At 41.7% G+C, this 25,545-nt stretch overlaps 1 protein-coding gene across 1 annotated transcript in view; it reads left to right on the top strand.

Moving 5' to 3' along the window:
• ARHGEF26 (Rho guanine nucleotide exchange factor 26) overlaps positions 1-25,545 on the top strand; it is a 58,211-nt gene that overhangs the window by 10,535 nt on the left and 22,131 nt on the right. Inside the window, exons 4-8 of the mRNA XM_033000073.2 lie at positions 368-424; positions 4,751-4,911; positions 21,031-21,183; positions 21,678-21,807; positions 23,742-23,816. Coding sequence (XP_032855964.2) covers positions 368-424; positions 4,751-4,911; positions 21,031-21,183; positions 21,678-21,807; positions 23,742-23,816 — 576 coding nt within the window. The remainder of the gene's footprint in view (positions 1-367; positions 425-4,750; positions 4,912-21,030; positions 21,184-21,677; positions 21,808-23,741; positions 23,817-25,545) is intronic.

Raw genomic sequence — 25,545 nt, forward strand, 5'->3', positions numbered from 1 at the left:
TGTGTCAGTCAAGAAATCTAACTTAAAAGGAGAAAGCAGTTTCCCTGCTTCTGTGTGTGTAAAAATCCAGGGAGGTTGTGCAGGGTGACTGTGATTCAACTATGCATGCTTTTGCTGCAGTAGTTCTGTGTTTGTGTCTTGGGATAGTTTTTCATGAAATTAATTAGTTCTTTTGATATATCAAGTGACAGACTTTATTGACTTATTTTTTTTTTTTATTTCTGCTGGTTCATTGCTGTCTTTCTGAAGCAGACAGATGCTTTTAGCTAAATCCTTAGTGCAGTGTTTTGATAGTCTTGTGGCTTTTTTTTTTTTTTTTAAATAAATTTTTTCCAAAATATGTTAAAATTTTTAATTTATTTTTTAGGTAAAGAAGAATGGATTATCAGAAGCAATCAGCCAGGAAGAAAGAAAAAGACAGGAGGTACTCTTTAAAGTAACACATTCTTTTTTGCTGATTGCTTAGGGATGCACTGCGTGCCTGACTTAATACTCTCTATTTGTTGATAAGGAGACAAGTTCATCACACTGCTTCCTGTCCTAGAGTGAAGTGTCTTCTCTCCCCAGGGAGACTAAGTAAACAAAACCTGTCTCTTGCTGATGAGCATGTGTCCCTGCCACGGGTCCTGCCAACGTCCTGCGGGTCTTGCTGGAGGAGCGGTTCCTAGGTATGCTCGCTCCAGCAGCTGTGGCTTGGATGGTGGCTGCTCGGTAGCAGCAGCCAGTCACTGCTGCCTGCTGTCCCAGGAAAGGTGTAAAAATTAACCTGGTCTTCACAGAGAGTGGGAGGTGGCACGTAAATTTTTAAAGGCAGTGAAGAACAAAGAACAAGTTTTTACAATGCCCCAAAGTTGTAATTAATCCTGTGAACAACTGTGAACTATTCGGAATGTGCCAGCACTGTGTATCTGGTGTAACTAATGTTTTTCCTTTCACACTGAAATGCAGTAGATGCATCCATGCTGTCAGCAGTGCAGACAGCAGCAGCAATTACTGATGTAGTTATCTTTTCTTTCTGGCTCTTTACCCTTTGCTCCTTTTGTCCTCTTTATCTGCTTTACCCTCATTCCTCATGTACAGGGGCTATATCAAAATGAATGAGAGGTGTTGAAAAGAATAGCCTGACCTAGCCAACTATGTACCTGTAGATTTTGAGGTATGTCCTTCCATAGGAAAAAAAATCCCCAAGTTTTTTTAAATAGAAACACTATATATAGCATTACCTGCCATGATAATTAGTTCTAATACCTTCATTTCACTTCAGAACATACCTCAGTGAATGCAGCTGAGTGAGACCCAACTGGGGTTTCCTGTGAAGTTCACAGATGTGTGTAGCAAGCCTCAAATACTAACTGAGCTGTGTGAGCTACAGCTGTTCTGTTCAGACACAATATACAGAAGCATCTTGTATTGCATACATGAGATTTAGACAATAGTTTATTGGGGTTTTTTTGTAATGCTACATTTCTTTGGCTATCCTCTTTTGCTTTTTTTGAGGGAAGATGCTATGCAGCAATTGAGGCCATGTGTTCTGTTCTTCTGTCTCCTCCTGCTGGGAAGCTTTGAGACACAAGGCATTTATTTCAGTCATATCCTTTAGGACCTTTAGTCTATGTTTCCTGGAGTCATATTTACATCCCTTCAAAGAGAACAAGTTCTTTAGATGCCTTTTAAATGTCAGGTCTTTAGTGCTACCAAAAATTTTTTCAAGCCTGAAGTGTTTTTTATTTGAATATGAGGCCCATCCTTTCAGAGGGAGCCTAAGTAGATAATATTAAGATGTAGTTGTACTACCAAGTAATGCCTTTGCTGTAATCCTTTTAAATTGCCTCTTATCAATTATTCTTTAAATTGATTTTTAGAGCCTAATTGATTATTTTTGCTATCATAATACATTGTCACTGCAGAAAAATATATTTGTTTACTTTCTACCTTGATTAAGTGTCAATGTCATCCATTTATACACATTCCATCTTTCAGAACACATTAGTGAGATGGGTCTCTGTGCCTCTTTTGCCTAAAGAAAATGTGTCATACAGGTAGACTAACTTGAACTAAAATAATTTTCAATAGATCTTCTTTCCTTGCAAGCTGGGAATTCTAAATGTATATGTGCGTACAAACTGCAGTAATGCATCTGGCCTTTTAGGAGTGTTTACTGTCCATCGGGGTTCAAAAGTCTGTTTACCCTGATATCATGCAAATGAACCACAATGTGGTTGCAGGTGTCATTCAGACACCCTGTTAGCAAGCACCCGGTAAATGCCACCACAGCTTCTGACTGTGGTGTGTAGTTACTGTACGACAAATTCAGGATCCTTTCGTAATCCTTTTTTATTTTTTTATTTTTCAAAATGTGTTTGAGTCATGGTAAGATGATACTCTCTCCTTTCCTTACATGTTAGAAGCAAAGTGTCTTTCTTTATTCCGTTTATTTCTGACTGCTAATGACCTTCTATTACCAAACTGGAAGAAGTTCATGAGGGTCCTCAGTAAAAGCATAAACAAAACTCCTCCAAAACAACAACAATAAGGAAGCTTGTGTATTTGTGTTGAAAAATGTCTATTAGCCATGGAATTTTACAGCAATCGTTAGGTAAATCCTTTCTTTGTGAGCACAGCTGGGAGGAGCACAGGGAGACTGACGATTGGGAATGTAACTGCTGGGCAAAGGCCAAAATGCCCTTTTTAGGCCCCTTTCTGCACTTTGTTACCCAGCAGCAGGTAGATTTGCCACCAGAGTTTGGTTGACGTCTGTATATGTTCTCTGGATTCTTGAGGCTGATGGAGTTGGCAGGCAGGCAATTTAACATTATTTTAAGCATCACCTTTGCATATCTTCTTGCACATCAGTACTCACTCTTGTGAATAACATGTAGTGTGTTCTAGCTCTTACCTACCTGCTGCTGTATCTCCCACCAGATCCTGTCAGCTTTTGAGGTAGGTTGTAAGATGGAGACACTACTGTTAGGTACATTACAGTTCCTTTCTTGGATGTGTAATGGCCCTGTAGGGTTTCTGTGGAGTGCAGTTGCCTTTGCTCTGCATAAACTTTTAAGGCCTCAGCTAAAGCAGATTTTTTTGTTTTGTTCTAAGAAATCCCAAACTTGTTATTTTGTTATTAAAATCTCAGCTCTTTGAAGAAGACTTTTTAGAAGGACAAGGATGATTTTGAAAGTGCAGTCTGGGAACACTGAGACTCGGGATACCCAAGAGAAATTGTATTTGATCGAAAGCTTACCTTAGGAACACCAGCAGAATTCACTAGACTTGAACTCTTTAAGAAATCTTCCGAACAAAAGTTCTGAGCAGAGTGCTTTGCATTCTTTTCCCAGTATGGTTTGTCTTGGTTGGGAATAATCAGGAGGACTGCCTTCAGCCTGCCCAGAGTCTCCCTTGCCTTTATCCCTGGAGATGGAAGAGCAGGGTTTCTCTAGAGCACGTACATCAGAGCATCCAAGTGAAGTCCTGGGGACTGCCAGCTGCAGAGCCTCTCTCTCTGTTTGGAGAGCCGTGGGCATTAGCCTTTCTAAATACTCAGTCTGCACCCTTGCATTTAAAGTAGATCTTTCTCCTTTGGTTTGAGAATGCTTAGAGAAGTTAATTGCAGATAACTAATGAAATTATGCATGGAAGTATTAACGTTAGTTATAAACAAAGAGAACAAAGTTATATTACCTGTGCTGATGGTATTCTGCATTAGTAATGCCTGGAAGGGAGCACTGATGACAAATGTGACTTGGTGGAGCTCATGACAAAAGGCTTCCTGAAAATTATTTAATTTTTCTCTGTGTATATACATACAAGAACTTCATTAGATTAACATCACATAAAGCCTAGAGGTAAAAGATGTCTAAAAGCTCAGTAGGTTTCTACATGAGAGATGAAAATTTCCAGTAGAACAAGTATGTGGATTTCAGAGTCCAAGAGCCCATTAAAAGTTTGCTCGGTGTGTCCGCCAGCTGATGGGAGTTATGGGAGCTACTCTTTTGGGGTGATAAAAGGCGAACTGGGGTGAGAGGATGTGCTGGGGGTCTGCCTGTCTGGTGCCTGGGCACTGCAGGGGGGTCTGCTCCAGCCCGCTGCCCCTGCGCAGACGGCTCAGCTCCGCTCCCCACGCTGCGCCCGGCTGGGGGTGTTAAAAGTGCCCCGGGTGGCACTGCTGATAGGTGACTAAAACCTGAATGTGCAGAGAGGGTTGCTTTTCTGCAGGTGCAAACAGTTTTCTGTTACCCAAGAACTCTTTCAAGTAAATAACTTAGCAGCTTCTGTTTAAAAAAAAAGCAAAAGTAAATACCGGCTGGTCAACAGTTGTATGACTGGCATGAAGCTTCCAACCGGACCACAGAAACAGATGTGTTCTTTATTTTTTAAATTGAAAAACAAACAAACAAAAAAACAAACAAAAAAAAAAGCAAAAAAACAAAAAAAAGGCAAAAAAAAAAAAAAAAAAAAAAAACCAAAAAAACCCAAACCCCACCTCAGGAATATGAATGAGGAGTTATCACAACTGGTGTTTTTTCTTTTCAGGTTCTCCGCAGTTGCATTGCAAAGTCTGAACATAGACTTTTTAAAGTATTTCTAAGTAAATAATGCCGCTATCATGGAAATGAATATTTATGTTATAATCTCTAGCTTATATCCAATAACTTTTCTTTGCACCCCTCCTCCACATTTTCCTTTTTTTTTTTCTTTTAAAAAAAAAACCTACTCAATAGTAAGTCTTTTCTTTCCCCCCTCCACTTTGCAGGCAATATTTGAAGTGATATCTTCTGAGCATTCTTATTTGCTGAGCTTGGAGATTCTGATCCGGATGTTTAAAAATTCCAGGGAACTGAGTCTCACGATGACCAAAACGGAGAGCCATCACCTTTTCTCCAACATCACGGATGTTTACGAAGCAAGCAAAAAGTAAGTGTAGCAATGCATTTCTATATTAAAAAAGAAAAAAAAACCAACCTAAATTATAAGTTTAAATTAAAAATATAGTAATTATAAATCTCAGTTATTTACACTATTTAAATTATAACTGAGGTTGTGGTTACTGGTCATCAGAATATCTTTCAAGCAAGTAATGAAATATAGTATACAAAATAATGGTTTTTGTGTTACCACAAAATGAAGCAACAGCTGCAAGGTAGCAAATTCAGCAAAAATTAAGACATGGCAGTTTAAGAATGAGAAGTCAAATGTTGCACATGTTAATATGCGGAGTCTTAGTTTTTTATAAGCTGTAAACACATTAGAATGCAATTCAATTCTCTGTTCTTTGACAGCATCAAAATATGTGCTCTGCAGTGCTAAAGAATCCTTTCATATAATACAAACAGCTAAGGTTTTATTTTGCTCACCATGGATTCTGGTTTTGTACTATTTGTTAGCCCCTGTTTAATTGTATTATGTTTTCATTATATACCTCACAGGCAGCTCGTCGAACAGTAGAGCTTTGGTTAGTACTATCTATGATATATGGTGGTATTTGCAGACTCAGCCTGCGCCTCACCTGCACTCTTGTTCTCTGAGGCATCTTGCTCTTATTTGGAAAGATACTAGCTTCTCTTGTCAGAATACTCTCTGGTTTTAAAGTTGAACAGTTGTTTACTTTTCTGGCTGTACTGATTTAGTAAGGAGAGCTTACAGGTAAGCTGAACTGGAGATGTCTGGTTATTAATTTAATACCTGTTTGAACATAAAACCAAGTTTCTTATTGGAATCTCAAGTAACGGTTTCAAGAGTGGTAACCATTCTTTCTAAAACTGCGTGCTGGTTGGAAGGTGGAAAATACAAATAACAGCGGACATGCACATGAGTTTGACAGACTCACCTTGCCACTATGTTTGAGCTTGCATTTAATTAGTTTCTCTGAAAATTGGTGGGGAAGGAGAGAATATTGTGTATTTTAGTAGAAATAAGCATCCTTCAAATCCAAACAGTGCCTAAGCTCAATGTTGATACTCAAGCATTCATACTCAGTCTTTACGGTCTTTCAAATTAAGCTTAGTTTGTCCTTACTGAACTGTTAAAAATTGAGCAAGAGTTTCATACTTGCCCTTAAGAACTGACTCTTGCCAATGTTTTCCTTAATCAGTTGAATCACTGTTTACTTTCTCCCGAGTACTCAATGTGCAGCATACTGTGTGACTGTGGTATCTTTTATGTAAACAGCATAGGCGTTTTACTGTTTATGAGCAGTGCTGTGCAGCCATAGCACCTGACACCCGAGGCTTGTATTTCTGTTAGAAAGGAGATCTGCTGTGCTGTGCACTTTTTTTTTGGCAAGTTTCTTCACGACAAAGTCAATAACAAGAAAAATGGACACGCTACAAACAGTGCTTAGTGAAAAGGAAATGTTGGCAAATCTTACACGATACAAATGCTGAAAAGTCTGGATGATGATTGCTGATAATTACTGCTAGCATTATTTAATACAGTACATGCATACATATGTGCACTCACAGCATACTTCAGGGTTAGGAATACTTCAAACTTCATTTCAAAAAGTTGCTTAATGAGGCTTTGGTTTGTTATAATTTGTTTGTTATCATTGCCTGGCTAATAGCAATATCAGCAGGTGAATTACTGTGGTCTACATAACTAAAAAATAAAAATGTGCTTTTTTCCTTATATTGTATTTTCAGTTTGAAATCAAGTACAATGGCTAAAGGATGCACATGGCCTAGTTAAGATACTGATTGATCTCAACCATAGCACTGTACAGCTTTAAATTTATCTCTCTTTACCTGTGGAACAGAAAAATATTAGCCTCATTACAGAAATGGGGCTAATGGTTGGATAAGGAATCTGTCAGGAATATTTCTGGAGTCAGTCCTTCCTACCTTTTCAGCTTTTTTTTTTTTTTTTTTTTTTTTTGTTCCTTTTTCTTTTGTCTCCTTTGTTTCTCTCTTGTAGAAATTGTGATGTTCTGAATTCTTTAGCATTATATCCACATTTACCTTTGTGGAACTTCTCAAGTTTCATGTTCCCAGTCATAGTAACGTCCTTTCTTGGCTTCTTTTTCTCTGAAGCCCCACAAAGTCTGTGGAATTTTACATCTGTTGTGCAGCAGTTTGACTTTGTCTTCTGAAGTTTATGCAGTAATAAGATATTTTTTCATTGATCATGTGTGAGTCAGTCTAATGTGTCATGTCAAGTGCAAACCTAGTTTAGGAGCTGTATAATAGGTGTACATTTGGACGTGTTGGGTATACCTTCATTTCTCCATCCCCCAGTTCCCTTTTGTTTCTCTCTCTTTCTTATAGGTGAGGTCTTTTGCCAGAAGTTGGGTATTGTCTGAATCCACAGCCACCACAGAAATGAGTTGTACGACAGCAGTGTTGTCAGGGAGTGCAGGTTATCAAAGTCTGCATTTTCAAGGAATAGTACTTTCAAAAGGCTTTTCTTTTACAATTCACATTTCATGTAAGGAGAAGTAAAGTATCGTGAGCCTTTTTTTTGCTAGACAAATGTTGGTGTCACAGAGCCATTGTGTATTAGAGGATAATTGCCATCTTTTTTAGATAGCTTAATAGAAAGCAAAGGTTTAATTAGCCTGCAGACTTTCCCTCTCGTTTGGATTGTTTCTCTAAGACACAGATGACCATACCAGGATAGCCCTATGAATAGGTTTTCTTTCCCCTGTGTTTTCAGTTGTGTTGAATAAGCCTTCCAGATCATTAAATCCACTTCCAAATTTCTCATTGAAAATATTTAAAGCAGAGATGGGGGTGAGGAGAGCAATATTTTTAGGGGAATTCTTACAACCCTTTTGATTAATAGTCTTCAAAGGAAGTGGGAAGGGGAAAAAAAAAAAAAAAAAAAGAAAGAATGGAAAAATATCACACTGGGCCTAGAATTATAATCTTATTCTTCCTTGTCTGGAAAGTCTAATGGTTTAAGAACTTGTTTTTTTATAACTTGGAGTAACAACAGAATTTGTAACTCCTTTTTAAACTTAAATGAAAACATATTTTGTTTCCCAAGTTACGCAATACTGTTAAACTGTAACAAAACTTTGTGCTGGCTTTCTACAACCTCATCTGTGTAAATAATGAAAGTGATTTTAAAACAGAAGCCTCTTTCTTGGTATCTACAAACCGTCACTCCCTGCTTTCAAGGTCTTTCAAGGTAGCAAAATCCCTCCTTTTGTTATAAAACTGAGCATCTGTCCCATTATGCTATATTTTAAGCAGCCTTTACTTAAAAATACAAAATCTGAGTATGAGCGTAGTTATAAGTGGTTTTGGTTGCTCAGACAAAAGCTTGGTGAGCTGAGGAACGTGAACTGATAAAAATACTATCTTTAGTCAAAATTACTTAGAGCTTATATCTAGGAACTTTGACTTAGAATATGTTTAATGGAAACTCTCCAGAAACACCAAGATAGGCTTTTAATGCATGACAAGGCCATTTCTGATGAAACAAAGCTGCCTTTGTTAGAAGCCAAATACAGACAGCAAAGACCGTCTCTGCTTTTGGGAGCTCGTTGGTATGTCTCTAACAAAGAAGAGTTGATCTGTATAATTTGTGCAGCATACAGTGTGTTTGTCTATGAAAACATCTTGTAAGGTGGCTTGCGGGAGCTTAAGGCTTTTATTGTGTGTTTGCCTGTATGTGTAGTACGGGAGTTCGTAACCGGTAGAACACCCAACCACAGGAGCTGCCAGTCAGCGAGAGCTGGTACAGTGAGCTGTAAGCTGGCAGGGATGCCATGGGCGCCTGCTTGCCCAGAAGTGAAAGCTTGGGCAGTCTGAGAACACTGCAAAATGAGGGTCACTGGTGAGAGCTCTCCCCAGCCTCAGCCCCTGGTGCAGAGGAGGTCAGCTGCCCAAGAGCCTGTCTCGGGGAAGAGGAGCTACAGGGAAATTAGTGAAAGTCTCGAAGAATAATTGGTCTGACAGGTCAAATCACCAAATTTATAGCAGAAAGAAAAGCTTTAGCATTTTGTTTCTCTCTCTGCCACTAGGCCAGCAAAAGTCAAAAAGCTTATGGAATATCAGACGATTAGCATTAGCAGAAAAAGACACCAGCAAAAAGTACTTTGGCAGGTTCTGACTGTTTTTAAACCCTGCGTCTTGGTTTTGGTAGAGAAGCCCATGTGGGTTTGTGAGGTAGGTTAACATCTTGTCTGTGTATCTTAATTTAATATTACATGTGTGATTATATGTTAGGAACCAGGTAAGCTTTCTCAGAGCACTTGTTTGTAAATTAGGTTAATGTTTCACATCTCTCCAACATACTTTAAATGATGCGGCTGCATCTTTTTCCATAGGAAAATACAGTCTTAGTGTTCATTTAAGAAGTGTGTGTATTGAATCAGTTAACTAGGCATTAAAAACATTACTTTGAGAGAATGCAGAGTTCTGTTGGTCAGTTTCTTTGGAAGATTAAAAAAAAAAAAAACAACAACAAAACAAAGCAAAACAAGAAAAAAAAAAACAACAATGAGCTATAATGAAAGAGAATTAGTCATATGTTCTAGATTACCAATTTGATTTCCAGGTAAGACAGTGATACAAGTCATTAACATCCTTTTTTCCTGTTTGGTCTAGACTGATGGTCTTAGTCTGTGTTCTGTATTTTACCACAGTTCATGCAGTTAGCAGTTTTTGAAGAAAGCTGAGTAATGTCTTGAGGGTATCCAGCTGAGTGTGGTTACCCTGGTGGGTACGTGACGCTGAGGTGGGATCTGGGGGACAATTTCTGTGCTCTTTCGGAGAAGGTTGTTCATCCTGGATGTTTGGAACCAGATAAGTGGTTTCTTTACCAGTAAGGCTGAGCGACTGTTGGATGCAAGGGACAGAGTAATGGGAACAAGAGGAAGGAGAGTCCTCCCAGGTGCGGTGGAAGCAGGGTGGGAGGCAGCCGGGGCTCTGTGCGGGAGCCGGAGCGCTGCCCTGGCCCACAGCCCGTGGGGGAGAGCGCTGGGGACGCGTGGGCAGAGCACTGCTACACTTCCCACTTGTGGTTTGTGCCTTTCTCCCAGCCTGGCTGCAGAATCTGCTTTTACTGCCAGTGGGGCCTTCTGACTGTCAGGAGATTCCAGGGATTCTGGAGAAGTCATTGCAGAGGCCAGAATACCATTTTGTTTTTCTTTAAATTTTAGGTGCCCACAGAACACATTTGTGGACTTGCATCATATTGATGACTTGGGACAGTGCATTTATCCTGTGTTTCCTCAGATTGCTTCCTTCATGCTTTGTTCTGACATCAGCGCTCATTGCTGAACTCTGGCTTTAATATCTAGCCATTATTTGTTTAGAGGGATCTTCTGGCAGCTGAAACAGCTCTCTAGGTTGACCTGCGCTGTTTCTTTGCAAATGACTAGGACTGTTGGCAAACAGTAACTTTAATATAATATGCAGTTGGTACCTGCATTCCTGACCTAGTGTTTATTCTTTTATGGTTTAGCTTCCTTATTGGAGACAAGATTAAATAGATGACTTCAGTACTCAGGAGCAACAAATATGAACAGAATCATACTTCCCTCAGCTCATTTTCTTGGTTGAACAGAACTTAAGAGAAAGAAGGCCTTTTTTTTTTTTAATGCATTTAGAAATGTTTATACATATATAAGCATTGTAGAATGCTTAATTTAGTAAATTCCTGGCAGTTACCTAGACAAAAAGTGTCCTTGAACAAAATACCTAGTTTTCCAGAAAATACAATAAGCCTTTAGCTTCAAATTGTTCACTTAAACATACGGAGAAGAATGCCCCAAACTTGCCGATTTCCATCCATCACCTTCAGGGTGTGTTTTCATGCTGTACAGACAGACTGCAGGGTTGCCAGCCCTTGCTGGGTGCGGGAGGACGGGCAGGGGCCGTGCGGCGGGGGCTCTGCCCTCCCGGCTACCCCGGAGCTCGAGCCCAGCGCCGGCCTCTGCCGCAGCTCCGAGGTGTCAGCCCAGTCCAGCCGCAGCCGGGACCGAGGCAGGGAAGCGCTTTTTTGGCTGGTACCTATGGAGAAGTTTCTCAGCCCACGATACTGCTGATAGCGAGCTGGGGGTGGGGGTTGCCAGTGGGGATGGGTTTAACTCTTAAAAGATTTCCTGAGAACAATCAGTGTTTTAATATAACATTGGGTTAGAGTAGTGAGGTGTTTTTCAGTACGTTCCCCTCTGTCCTGTGTAAAGTTTGCTTCAGGCTGTCCATTGCGTTCTCTGTTTCAGCTGCCCTCTGAAGGAATGCCAGCTAATCGTAAAGAAAACTGTATCTGTTCACAATTTGTTTGTCTCTGACTTGTACGATCCTCTGTGAAATTAAATACAGCTTGTGTTAGATTTCACAGACTCTGCTCAGGCGTCCTTATCTTTGCCTTCACGCTTGCTCAGAGGTGTTGTAAAAGATCGCTTGTGGAGAGGCCATCTGAGAATCTTCAGTAACGCTGCGTACGGCACGTGTTGGTGGAGGGCATTGGCAGCTGTGTATCTGTTACCAGTGAATTTAGCCTGAGCCTGAAGTCAGCTATTAAAACCAGATGGGACTAGAATCCAGAGTAAACTTGCCTTACTTTGTCACTCTAACGGATTGTACAGTATCTTCAAGAAACCCCAACATAACATAAACTGTCGTTATGGTTCTTTTTTTCTGGTGCTGGACATATTTAATATTAGTTGCATAAAACTTGTATTTCTTCAGAGAGTCTTCTGCATCCCAGGGGTCATTTGCAGTGTCTCTTAAATGCTGACCATGTAACCATGATTTTGTTTCTAGCATCCTGCCTCCACGGTGTTTTACCCAGCTGCTCTTGAAATGCTTATCAAGCTTTGCTTAGACACACTTTAATCCCTTTAAAACAGTATTAGCTGGTGTGATCTTTTAAGGAGACCTTTGGATCATGTTAATGATTGTGTTTACCTATTTTTCTAATTAAAAGAAAACACTATGTAGTAAATCAAGGCAACTGATTGGCCCGTGTTTTCCAGATCCCTGGGTGCTTTGCTCCGAGTAGACCCTTCAGGGCATTGTTTCTGAAAGATCGCATGATGTACATTAAGTATCTCGGTTTGGGTTTAGGGGTTTTTTATTTGGCAGTGTGGATGTACCCTGCATATATCAGCTCTTCTTACCATGTAATCAAAACCTAAATGACCACCATTTGCCAAGGTCAAGAGTAACAGAGGGAGGGTGTCTCACTACAAACTGCAACGCTGACTAAAGGATAGAGGGAACCTGTTCTTTTGATGAGTTTTACTCGGGAGTTTTCTAGAGTCAATTGGGGTGGTTTTCAATGCATTAATTTTTTCCCCTAACCTTCCTGAAATAATAGGGTTGCAATAGTCTCAGGCATTTGCGTGCCAGGGGAGGAAAGAATTGCAGAACCGTCCTGCTCAACCCTCCTCTGCAGTAGGGTTGAGTTCACCTGAAAAGGCCCAGGATCCAGGCTGCACCTTTAGCCACCCGGCTGTTTTCTGTGTTACTCTGGTTTTCTCTTAAGGCCTTCGCAATCTCTCCTGTGTAATACAGTCTCTGGTCCTTCCTTTTTCTTCCCCACAAAACATGATTCTACGTTCTTATCTCACTGGAACTGGACTGACAGCAAATGTCAGGGAGTGGTGAGCGGTAATGTGTTCATTTCTCGGGAAAAGGTTCAGTAAAAGAAACGGCGAAGCACCCCAGGCTGTGAGAGACCAGTTACAATTGCGGTGTCATCTCAACTGCATGATTGTAGGTGTGTGTTTTAATTGATTTTTAATTGTGGTTGCCAAGGCTTGATGATATTAACAGTGTTTGTCAGATGAAAGGTAATTCAATTTCTGTTTTAAACTTACAAAAATGGTATTTTTGAGCAGTGGCCATTAGAATCTTACTTTGTTCTACTTCTCTCTCTATAGAGAATTCTAGTAATTTTTTCTTGCCTATTTACGCTTGTATTCAAAACTGCATCCGCACGCTGTCCTCTCAGTATTCTCTGTGTGCTGTATTACTGCCAAAATTAGTTTGACAAATTAATTGTCTTTGTGTCCCTTTCTGAAAAATTTATGACTCTGAAGCTCTGTACTGTCAATTCATCTTCCTGTGGAAATGCAGCACAGATGGTGTGTTACTCAGTGTCCCAGATTCTTATGATGAGAGACTCACTGTCAGGTCCCTGTGGAACTTTTCCTCTTGTAATTAAATTACTTTTCAAAACTCTTCTGCTAGTCCTTGGTCTAGGACTTTGTGTTCAGTTTTTCCTTTACTTCTATCACTAAGTACTTTTGGAGGTACCGTTTTCTTCTTTCTCTAGCTGAGGTCCTTAGGTGAAGAACTGATACGCTCTACCCAATTGTCTTCTAATGACTGTTTTTTAACTTTAACAGTATAGCTTCTTTTCTTAAAAGAAGGAAAACACCACCTAAACCCCAAATCTTCCATCACCAGTGACTTAAGATGGTTTGTATTATCCAGCATTATTTGGCATCAAATAGAAATAACTCATTTTGAGATGACGTGCTGTTTGAAACAGGGATTGAATCCATATTCAAGATGAATGGCCTTAAAATTGTGAGTTTAACGAAGAGTCATAACAGCCCTCTCTATTGTAGAGGGCTTTTGTAGGACCAGTGCAGTAGAGTTTGTTTGTGCATGTGTATCCTTTCTTTTTGCACACTGACGTAAAGGGCCCAGTTTTGGTGCTAGTGGTGCCTGGTGGTTTTCCCCCTTCTCCGTTACTCCCTCAGTTCAGCCAGCTGCCAGCCAGATGAGATGTAGCTGAAAAATACCCCACAAAACAAACCTGGTTGGAGCTTTTTTCCTCTCATCTCCCTCACATCCCTGTCAGAGCAGTTCCCAGATCTCGTTGAGTGTCAGCCCACAAGCAATTGCGGTGACGAACCTGAAAGAACATGGTAGGAGAAGCAAAGAATAAGTTGGGAAGCTGGCATCGCCAGAACTGTGGCAGGAAGCTGCTGTTTGCCATGGTATTTATTTGTACTGAAACCCATCTGTATAGTATGTAAACCTATTCTCTGTTTAAAAAAAAAAAAAAAAAAGTCCCACAGCAACATTTGTAGCTGATGTCTTGGAGCCTCTGGCTCTTCTTCTGTGGTGTAACCTCTGCATAGAGAATTATTTATGTGGATATTTGTGTTTAAGGACAGTAGAACAAAAGTACTTCAAAAATTTTAAAGCCTTGCAGCTGTAACCCAAAACCTGTTTATTCAGAAGGTGTTTACGTGTCCTTTCCTGCTGAGCACCACTGTCATGATCATCTGAGGCTTAGTGCCCACAGGTCCTCTAAAACCATCCTGCTTTGTTGTTGGGTCATGCAGCATTTGTTCTAGTAGCAGCTTATGACTCTTTTGCCAATTTGCAGATTTACTGTTGCTGCAGGAAGCAGAAAAGAGGAAAACTGTATTTATCTATTTATTTCTTCAGTAGTAAAGGGGATGGATGATCAACAGTTGTTCGAACTTGCATCTCTGCTTTCCTTGTACAGAGGCTGACAGGCAATGAAGAAGCAGCCTTTCTTAGCTGACGCTGAGCAATGAGTCTTCAAGAGGTCAGTCTGGTTTCAGACAACTGACATTGCCCTTTTTTGCATAAAAAGAATGTGTAGCTTTGAAAAGGCACCAAGTTGTTCATAAGTCTAGAAATATCTGTGTTTAGCAAAGCTGTCGTCGTGGGAGAATATATGTACGTTGCCTTGGCTCCTCTCATGTATCATTGGGTCAATGTGCTTTGTTTAAATGAGATTTTAAACCTCAAATTCATGAGATGAAAGCTTCCATTGCAAATAGATGAGTTACATTGTACTGCTTCATGTTACTCTGAACAAGAGAGGGGGGTGCGTGCACTGCTTGTACCTAGGCAGCCCAGCCTGCCAAAGTGGGGTATTTACTGTCCCACATGTCTCAGAGTGACTCCTGCTACGGATGCGGCTGTAGCGATATGAAGATCGTGTATGCAGGTGCTTATTTGTACATTTTTATGGGAAAAGCAGCTTTCTGTGCAGCAGTATCAAACGTGCAGCTCGCTCCCTACCTTTAAGCACGTGTGGTGGCTGGCTGCCCCGGACAGCTTCTCCTGCAGATGTGCAGGGGCGAGGCCGCCGTGCCTGCGGTGGCACAGAGGGGTGCAGCAGCCCTCGAAGCCGTGCTGAGCCCCTCGCAGGGGCCGTTCCCGGGCCGGGCCCCGCGGCGCAGCAGGGGCGCAGCAGGGGAGCAGCGGGGGAGCAGCGGGGGAGCAGCAGGGGAGCAGCAGGGGAGCAGCAGGGGCGCAGCAGGGGTGCAGCGGGGGAGCAGCGGGGGAGCAGCAGGGGCGCAGCAGGGGAGCAGCCAGGGGCGCAGCGGGGGCGCAGCGGGGGAGCAGCAGAGGAGCAGCAGGGGCGCAGCGGGGGAGCAGCGGGGGCGCAGCGGGGGAGCAGGAGGGGAGCAGCGGGGGAGCAGGAGGGGAGCAGCGGGGGAGCAGCAGGGGCGCAGCAGGTGAGCAGCAGAGGAGCAGCAGGGGCGCAGCAGGGGCGCAGCAGGGGCGCAGCAGGGGCGCGGGGCTGGGAACCGGGGCCGCTGGCCCTTCGGACTTGCTCTCCTTCGGGTGTGGGAGGTGGGCGGCCGCCAGCCAGGCGGGCGGGGGTGCCGGCCTGAGGAGGGTTAACCCGGGAGTGCCTGCGCCCCCCGGCTCAGCTCCCAGAGGGAGGGGGGCAGAGCCTGGCAGGGGGATTTGTCATTTGAAATCAAGGCTGGAATTTGTCATGTCCTCTGGAGACTTTCCTGGGCACTCTATAAATCGCTGTTATTTCTAGACTGTGATGGAGAGTTCCCTGGCTGATACGCTTCCCTCAAGACTAAGCAGTGTTTGATTAATGTTTTTGTATGGTTCATGCTTTTACATCAACAAAAATTTCTTCCCAGATATCGAGATTGATTAGTTCTTTTGCATATAGTAACAACATCAGTATTTGAAGTACTAACACCTGCTTATTGTGAAGCAAGGGATTGCACGTGGCAGCCCGGGTTTGTAGAGCCTGACAGAAGTTACATGTCCAGTTGTTCTCCATTCTCCAAGGTCTTTGCTTACTGTGTTTGTTACTCTGGCCATTCTAGCAAGTGGGTTATATGGGAGGGGGCTCATCCCTGTTGCTAGACAGCTTCACAAAATGATCTATAAATTCATTGCTTGTGACACGCAAGAGATCGTTTTGTTCTGTGACAAATGAGTATGTAGGTAACTTCTCAGACTGGGGGAGACAGGCAGAAGCACCCTGCTTCTTCTCAGTAGTATAGAAAGCATTACTTTGTTCAGCATGGGAAAGGTTTTTAAAATAAAGACTCTTGTTGTGATGTCTTCATAATTTATCAAAAAGATTTACATTTCTAGTGCCACAGAGTGTTCTTTGTGGGTTCGTTTGTCAGTGGGTATTAATTGGTTGAATCAAGATTTGTTTTTCTGAAATGCATACCATTGAGCTAGATGCTATGAGCACTTACCCGCTATCTCAGGAATCTCGCTGTAACAGAATATATTGGCAGGGTTGCCACGGCCTCTTTATTGTTTTGGATTTTTGCCAGAATACTATAAATAGTTGAAAAGGCAAGTGGCTTCCCATTAGTACAGTTACTTGTGGGGAGGCCTGCTGAAAGTTGTTCCAGTTTGGTGCAGAATGAAGAATTAGGCTGTCAGGGTCTTTTTTTTTTTCCTCTGGCTTTGTAGTTGCTCTGTGGATATTGCCTAATAAAAGGTATTTTTATGGGCTATTAGCTTTGCAGTGTTTGGTGTTATAAATACATGTGTTTGTATGTATTGTTTTCCGTTATTTAGACTGTGGTAACTCCCATAACAAACATTAATTTCAGACATCTGTGGATGCAGTCCTTCACTTTAATTACCCTCTTTTTATCCATTCTTTTGCTAAAAGCTCTGATTCAGCATAAACATTCTATGGAAATAAGGCTGTAATTTTTCCCATTTTTACTATTTTAAATCCAATCCTCACCCTCTCCAAAAAGAAAATTAAAAATTTGTGATGCGGATGTTAAGCTTCTGTTCCCAATGAGAATATTCAGATTTGGAAAGGCTACTCTGAAGTTTTTATTACTTTTATCTGAAGTTATCTGAAATTGATATTTTTTTTTTTTCCAGTTCCCTTATCTCTAGGAGAAGGAAGCCAAATTGTGCTTGCTTCCACTCCAGTGACTTTTTTCCATTACTGGATAGTAACATGTGAGCAGCAACATTGCTATGAAGCTGAATCTGCATTATAATCTTCTTTATGCCAGACATATAGGTCATTATAACTTCAAAGATGGTAAGCAAGACTAATCATAACGAACTTGAAAGAAGTGCCCTGCAAGCCAGGCTGCCGTCCAGTCCCACCCAGGGAATGGCTGTGGTGGGGCTGGGCTGGGACTGTCGGCGACTGGCCCCTCACCGAGAGGAGCAGTGGCACTGTCCGGAATGGGTGGTGGTGAATTACATCAACCCAGGAGGAGATGATAAATTAGTAAAGCAAGCAGTAGGAAAAAAGTCAGATAAATGTTTGAGAACCTTGATTCCATGACTGCTGTGTAACCCGTATCCAAAGCTGTAGCGGTATTATATATGCCACCTGTCCCTCTCACCGGCCGGGCAGTGTTATGACATGTATTCTGTCATTTTGCAAACAGAATAAAATGATCTCATAGTAACTTTATCAGAATTTTTTTTCCCTCTTAGCTCTCTTGGATGCTGATCACCTGGTTTGCTCCACAGTTACTTTGGTTTCAGACAGATCTTCACCAAGTCTGTTGCTTCTCAGTCTCACTTGCCAGAAAGTCTTTGCTGTCACTTGTCTTCCATGGTGTAAATAATCTATTTGGATTTTTTTTTTTAAGTACTTCTGATCTGTGTTCCTCTTATGTGCTGTTGTTTGATTCTGCATGCTTTTTGCTCCAGGATAATAACGGATCATGTATTATAGTTGTTTTTCTAACTCTAATGTGGCCTGCCTAGTTAAAATCTTTTACCTTCCTAATTAGAATTTTTTTAATCCTGTGCAGTCTAATTTTGGAATATCCAGATAGCAAGATAGAACGTAAGTCCTGCTCAGTTAATGTCTCTATCTAGGAGTGAAGGGAGAGTGTTGAGAAGAAATGTCAATCATAATGATTGATATTAGGGCATTTATATGTGTATTTCTTCATGGCATCTGTTTAAGTAGAACTCTGTTAATGTCGATAGGAGTTTTGCACTTGTAAATGAGCCATAGTGTGGGCCTTAGAAAGGTGAATTGTATGGAAGAGTTTATAATGTTTTTGAGGAAGTTGTGGCTATCAGTCAGTGATTAAAGCAGTGCCAATGAGCAGGAAAAAAATAGCTTAAGAAAATTGCCTGAGCAAGTAGGAGATTGCTGCTGATGGTGATTAGCAGCTTGTTAATGAGCTGCCTAAAGACGTGGGAAGAGCCTTAACAGGAGCCACCAGCATTGAGGAAACTTCTCATAAAGACAGATGAAAACTCCAGTGTTGGTGAGACCTGTAGTGTTTCTAGATCTTGTGCTATGAAAAGAAACAACAGAAAATGAATCCAACCTGCATTTCTAACTTTGGCACATAGCCTTTAGGGGAGAGGGAGTGTTAGAGTATTACAAATTGGACATTTCTTTGAAACAACATAAGGGCAAGATGAGAGAAATCAAATGCTGCCTTATGGTGCTGTTTGACTTTCACTCAATTGGAGTTAACTTTAACCAGAAAAGGTCTGGATTTAACAGAAACAAATGCTTTAAATAAATCCTTCTGGTATGAAGCAGAAAAAGCCAGCGATGCAGCACAGCTAATTCGTAGTTAGTTAAATTGAATATAAACACTCGATCACTCAGTACTGCTCTTTAAAATGGAATCGGTCCTAAAATTATAAGTGAAAGGTTTTTATGATGTGTCTGGTTCAATGATTGCATCCAATTTGCTAATTACTATATACAAAAAACCCCAACTTTTGATTCAAACTTTGCATGACTTCCAGAGGTAATATTTCTTATAGTATATGTTGTGGGGGATGGGACTTGAGTAGACTCTGCTTCTCTCTGTCCCTCTCTTCCTTTTTTATTTTTATTCCTCGCCCCCCAATCGTCTGCTGCTCCGTACAATGACTGTGAGTGATGATGGTCATTGATGAAGCACCAGATAAATTCTAGAAGTGGAAGTCCTAGCCCAGCACGGTCAAACACCTTGTCAGCATGCCAGAACATACAGCAGGAAGAAACGCTGCATTTCCTGATTTCCTGAGCAAAATACATTGACAGCGTGCTGCGACGTTCTCCCAACTGTAAACGGGTCTGAGTAGAGCAGAAACAAATTCCAGTTTTCTGCAGTTCCTGGTGGTCAGCCGCTGAAATCTGGCTGTTGTAGTTCATGAGAAATTGTACACTGTGTGACTTGGAGACTCCTTTTGTTTTCCTTCCTCCCTGGACCCCAGTGAAATTTCAGACAACTCTTAACTTCAGCATTTGTCTGTATTGTATGAGATCTCGTAACAACTTAGAGTGCTTTGCCATTCAGTTCTGTTCTTCGTACTAAAAAAACAAATATGTAGCCTAATACAAGTCAAGTGACAGCTTGAAATATTTTGTGCTTTGAAATAAGATGAGTGGAGGATGGAAGGATGCTGGAGGACTCTGCCTTCCAAAAGTGGCAAGGCTATTAAAAACTACTGCTGTGCCACTTAAAGGGGAAGAGTGAAGAAGAAACAGTGCACTGGAGCAGATTTACATCTATTTGTAGGCAGTGTCCTGTTTTTCACCAGACGGTGGTACTGATTAACTGCAGGTTGAACTGACTGATGTTTATTTGTCAGAACTTCAAAAAAACAAACCCCTTGGTTATTCTGACTGTGTGACCGAGTGAGGGAGAATCAGGCAAGTGCTCAATTCAGGCAGCTTATTCAAAGCACACCTGAAAAAATACCTTAATTAACCCATGTTAAACACTTGCACGGTAAGCTTCTGTTCACCATGTTCTGCAGTTCTTTGTTTGTAAAACAAACTTTGGAGAACGTTGGTGGTGCACTTCAAAAAATGAAATGCTTCAAGGTGACGGATTTTGAAGAGCCAGTATTAGTAATGAGAAAATGTAATAAAAGGCCAAAATAAAATGAAACATGTTTCGAAATATTTTAGCTTGATCTGAGATCATGTGTTCCAAGTATTTCCTTACTTTTTCTGTACTATGTGAGAATTTTTTAATTGTCTGGTTTACTCTTCAGGATTCTTCTAGTGAATCATCTTGTATAAAGGCTGCAGGTAGGACTGGTATATGAGACATTTCAGCAGGTTCTAGATTTTGAAGGATTGCACTGATGTCAGAGTGCCGGGGTGGGTGATTCCAGTGACCTGCAGTAGCTGATCCGTGTGAGCTCTTACAGCCCAAACAGTAAGATATTTCTAATGAGCATTGCAGAAATTAAGACTTCTGTTTTCTGGTTAAATTAGAAACGCAAAAAGGAGTGGAAAGCTTTCAGAGGCCAAAGGCACTTTCGTATGGAACAGGGGGTGAACGATAGGGAGGTTCTTAAACATGTTTGGGGGAAACAGATCAGGATTTTGGTTTCTGTTCCCATTTTCACTGTTTCCAGTCTGTGTTTGGTTTCAGAGGTAGATTGAAGTTCTTGGCCTGTGAGCACCTTGTCCAGCTCAGCCTGCTATGTATTTTTTTGTTCTTATTTTAGCAGTGACACAACTTTGCTTCATTGACTATTTCTGGTATTGTCCTTCCTTTATTACAAGAGGAAGTGTGTTAATGTGTGCTTGAAGTTGTTTCTTTTTCAACTCTGTTTCTGGAAATTCTGGTCTAACCAGATCAGTAATGCTGTTTGGGTTTTGGCAGCTAGAGAATGGGAAGTAGCTTTGCTGGCAGGGCTGATGCTGAGCTTGCCAGGTGACACCGCCACCCTTTGACTTGCATGTGTGAAGGTTTCCCTTATTGTTCTGCCAAAGGAGAGATGATCTCACCCTTTCACAAACTATTCAGCTTGTCATTAGTTTATAAAAGTCATGGGCTGTGTCAGGTGAAGTGTAAAATGTTGTGAAAGTCTGCTATTTTTTGGTAAAAATTCAGTCCTTTATTTTCTTTTTTCACAGGTTCTTTAAAGAACTTGAAGCAAGACATCAAAACAACATCTTTATTGATGATATTAGTGATATAGTTGAAAAACATACTTCTTCAACGTTTGATCCGTATGTAAAATACTGCACCAATGAAGTCTATCAGCAGCGAACACTGCAGAAATTACTGTAAGAACTAATTTTAAAATATGATTGCAAAATCACCCCGTTCCTAGTAGGCGTGAGTAGTAGGCTGTGGTATTTGGTGCAAAGCCTGTGGCTTCCAGCTAAGCGAGTACTTGCATGCTTAGCTTTGCCCTAATGTAGAATTTCCTTTGAAGTAGCTGGGGGTGGAGAGGTGCCTGGCTGCGTGGGCTGGTCCTGTCTGTGGTGGGTACGTTCCCTGTGCAGCTGAATCCGTGTCACAGACACTTGTCACACGACCCCGTGCGCTGTTACACGAGTGAGTCCGCGCTCGTGGTCATCTACGGCAGAGCTTGAGGTTTCGCGATGTCGATACTGGTCTTGGGCATCTGAATAAATAAAGCCGAAGGCTTAGTTGAGCTGACTCCTTCAAATCACACTTTCCTATTAATAAAATCATTATTTATTTAACATCTAGAAAATTTCACAATTTTTTGGTAGAACGTACTCTTTAATTCTCTCCTCTGTTATCCCACCAGGGCCACAAATCCAGCATTTAAGGAGGTGTTGTCACGGATTGAGTCCCATCAAGATTGCCGGAATTTACCGATGATCTCCTTCCTCATTCTTCCCATGCAGAGAGTTACTCGTCTTCCTTTACTGATGGATGTGAGAACAGAGTTACTTTTCTGTCTTTCTTTGATGCATGTTCTTTTAATGTTAGCATTCCTTCATATTCAATTCCTAGTTCATTCCAGTCTTTTCATATCTCTTTACTTATACCAGGCCCAGGGCTGTAGATAGTGCTCTATTGATTATGAATTACTGTAGCACTTGCATGTTTATTCTGACTGTTACCTCCTGTTCCTGATCCTTCATTCAAAAGTCAAATATTTAGACAATCTAGTAGGAAAAATTGTACAGTAAAAGGTCAGAATGATTCTGAAACCAAGGAGGAACCCAGCACAGAAATTGTTTATAGCGTTAGGATTAAAGTGAAACCCTGCAGTGTAAAAAACCAAGAGGCCCTATGCTGTCCTGTAGGCGAGGTGAGGGCCCTTTGGCAGTAAACACGCCCAGGAGCCGGGCGGTAAGGGGGTCGCAGCCTGACCCCGAGGACTGACCTGTCCTGCGGGGCACGGGCGGGCTGTGCGGGTCTGCGGCGGTGTCGATACACTCGCTTTCCCGCCAGCACCTTGCCCTGACAGGTAGCTCTTCCCTTCCTGTGCAGGTTACTGGGGGACGTGGGAAGTGTGAGGGAGTGCACGTGAATGTGTGTGAAGCAAAGCTCACACCAAGGTCCACGGTATTTCAGTCAAGAGGCTGGAACTACATTTATCAGCTGGGCCACCAGCAGTCGTGCAGATGAAAGCCCAGGCTCAGATTCAAGCATTGGTGGGACTCAGAACCAGGACTCGTAATTTTGTTCTCCTGTATATTTGCAAATCGTGCACTGATGAATTTGATCATCTGGATAGGTACTTAGTTCACTCATGGACACTGAATACTCTCTTCTGTGCAGTACATTTCTAGGTAAATAATGGAATAATAATCCAGTATTACTTTGATTTGTTACAAAGTGTGTCTTCCCCTTGTTCTTTTCTTTACCTGCTTTCCCTTTTCAGCAAAAGGAATCTAAACAAACAAAACAAGCATTTTATTTTCCACTGTTTCAGTCTTGTTTGTTTTTTCTTGGAAATAGTTGTGTAAACTTTATATTGAGACTTCAAAGGGAATTTGATTTTTTTAAGGCTTCAGTACCAGAAATAGGGCTCCAACTACATTCAGAGGGGAGGGAACATAATTAAGCCAAAGACTAATTTAATGTAGAATATCTGACGGTGGTTTTGTTTCTCAGTCAAAAAAAGTGATTCAACTGGTCTGTCCTTGATTCAAAATGCCTGTTTGTGACAGGACGTCATCGTCCCCTCTAACTCATAAGAATAAACCCTGTCAATAGATATAACTTCCATGTGTAAATCACAGATCAGATTTACTTCTCATTACTTTCCAGTGCTTCCTCTCTTTGGGTGCTGCAGTTGTTTTCCCTTCCATGTGCTTTTTTGTTTAATAAAATAATATTGCTATTTATGTTTTTCCATGGCGCACAGAACAGCGTAGCCTTTGCTGTTAATCCTTTGGAAATACTTACCTTCCACAAAGAGGTCAGACAGAGTAATCTGGTGCAGTTTTCTTATTGCAAGTATGGTTGTACATAACGGGCATTTCCACTTCCAGGAAAAGCTTAACACTGGAACGGGAAGAACCTGGTTGTGTATGGCTGAAAGGGATCTAATTGTGGTTTGCAAAAAGTTAGAGACAGGATGGCAGAAACGTTCCCTTTCCTGGAAGGATGTGGCCTGCCTCCTCGGCCGTGCTGCCATGGCTGGAGGGTGGCCGGGAGGGGCAGAGCGTCCCCCTGCTCCAGAAAGCTTCCAAGGGCTGAGGAAGCGCTCCGGAGAAGTGATCTGCTGTTCCCTCGTTTGTCCTGGGCCACAACCGTGACCTCACCTCTTTCATTTCGATTAGCATGTATGTACAGTTCTGTGCTTGCTCCAGTCTGTGCTGCTTAGTCCTCTGAAGTAACTGACATTTTATTTCAGACTATTTGCCAGAAAACTCCTAAGGATTCGTCAAAATACGAGAACTGCAAGCAAGCTCTGAAAGAAGTGAGCAAGGTGAGTTCTCCAAAGTTTAATCTGGATGCAGTATTTTTTCTGCTTTTGACTGTTTTCCTTCCTAAATTTCACGGCATGCTTTTGTCGCTTCAAAAACCCACTGTGAGAAGTGGCTGCTTTTGGGTTTTGTTAGTCATTTGAGAATTAATTTCCATGTTTATTACTCATTTTGTTCACCTGTTTCATTGTGTAGTTGGACAAATTTATTCTGTTTGTTGCCAGTCATTCCAACAGAAAGCCATATGGTGAACCACACGTATGGAAAAGCCAAAACACCGTCCTGACAGTAGAGAAAAGAAAGTTTGAATCTTCTAAGCAAACTTCAGCATTCTTTCTGCTTTTACTGCAAGTTAACCAGATTACCTTCTGTCAGTTGTTCTTTTCCTGTAGTCATGTTGTTTTGCCAAGAACCAATGGTGGCAGAAGGGCACGAGTCTATTTTCCATGCAGAAATTGCCAATTTCAGCACTTGCATAAGAAATTCCAGTTCCTTCCATTCGAGCCTGAACAATCACATTACTTTTTCTTTTTTTTTTTTTTTTTTAAAAAAAAGGTGGGATATATATTTATTTATATAGATTTATATTTAACATATATTTTTATATTCTGGAAATGGACAGTTCTTTAAAACAGAACATTGTGGTATGAAAAGAAAACTTAAGGACCCAAGAACTGGCTGTTGTTTGCCTCCAGGATCTCAGAATTTCAGGAGCTATAGTGCATCATAGACTGTTGTGAAATGTGAAGTACTGGGCATTCTTTATTAAAACAAAAAATATTTCTCTGCAAACTGGGGCTAGAGATTACCTTGGGCCTTGAACATTGTCTACTTTAAGAGAAAAATGGATGTTTTCCATGCATAAGTAATGCAAATGGGAAGAGCACTGAAGCGTAAAAATTCTAAATGGTTTTATTTAAGAAAGGCCACCAGGGATCATTTTTGTGCCTAAATTACCGCCTTGTTTATTACTTAGGAAAATATCCTAAGCTCGGCAGCACTGTACTGCTGCCGACAGAATTGAGTTTTTCTGTAGGACCAGTGTGTGGTGTGTAAAGTGCTCAGCTGTAAGAGGAGGAAAGGCCCGCGGGTGGTTGGGAAACCCGTGCGTCACGCTGGGGGGCGTGCACTGCCATGCCTTTCTGTCTTTGCCCCCCTGTTTTTATGTGCTCCCCACCCCCCTGTGCAGGCTTCAGTAAAGCTGTAGCATGCTTTGTAATTGCACTCTGAAGGTCAGCTGCAAGGCAGCTTTTCCTGGGATACTGTTTGCCTTTGGTTAACGTGACGGCCCCATAGGGTTTGCGTGGGGACTTAGTGGGGGGGCCGTGGTCGACCTGGCAGCCTCGGGTCACTCTGGAAGGTTGTTTATTTTGGAGCTGGTTATTATCTTGGATCAGAGAGCTGTAACCCTTCTCAGTCAGAACTCTGGGCTGAACCTCTGTGCTACCCGCACTCCCCTGAAGAATAAGCAATTATCGCCGTACGGTAGCACGGTCCAGGCTGAGGGGGATCTCGGGTCGTCGCCCGGTCCGGCCTCAGCGGAACCAGCTGCCCGCTCGGACCTGGTCACTCAGGGCCACGTCCAGTCTGGTCTTGGAAACACCATGTCTGTGCCCCAGCGTGAAACTGTCAGTTCCACTGTAAATTTTATGCTTCCCCAGAAGCGCGTTTGAGAACAGAAGTTTGTGTTACAAGTCTTGAGTACAATAAACCCGTTAAATGAATGTCTTG

The sequence above is a fragment of the Tyto alba genome, unplaced genomic scaffold (assembly GCF_018691265.1).
Source record: "Tyto alba isolate M040663 unplaced genomic scaffold, T.alba_DEE_v4.0 Super-Scaffold_10, whole genome shotgun sequence".
In the NCBI taxonomy this organism is placed as follows: Eukaryota; Metazoa; Chordata; class Aves; order Strigiformes; family Tytonidae; genus Tyto; species Tyto alba.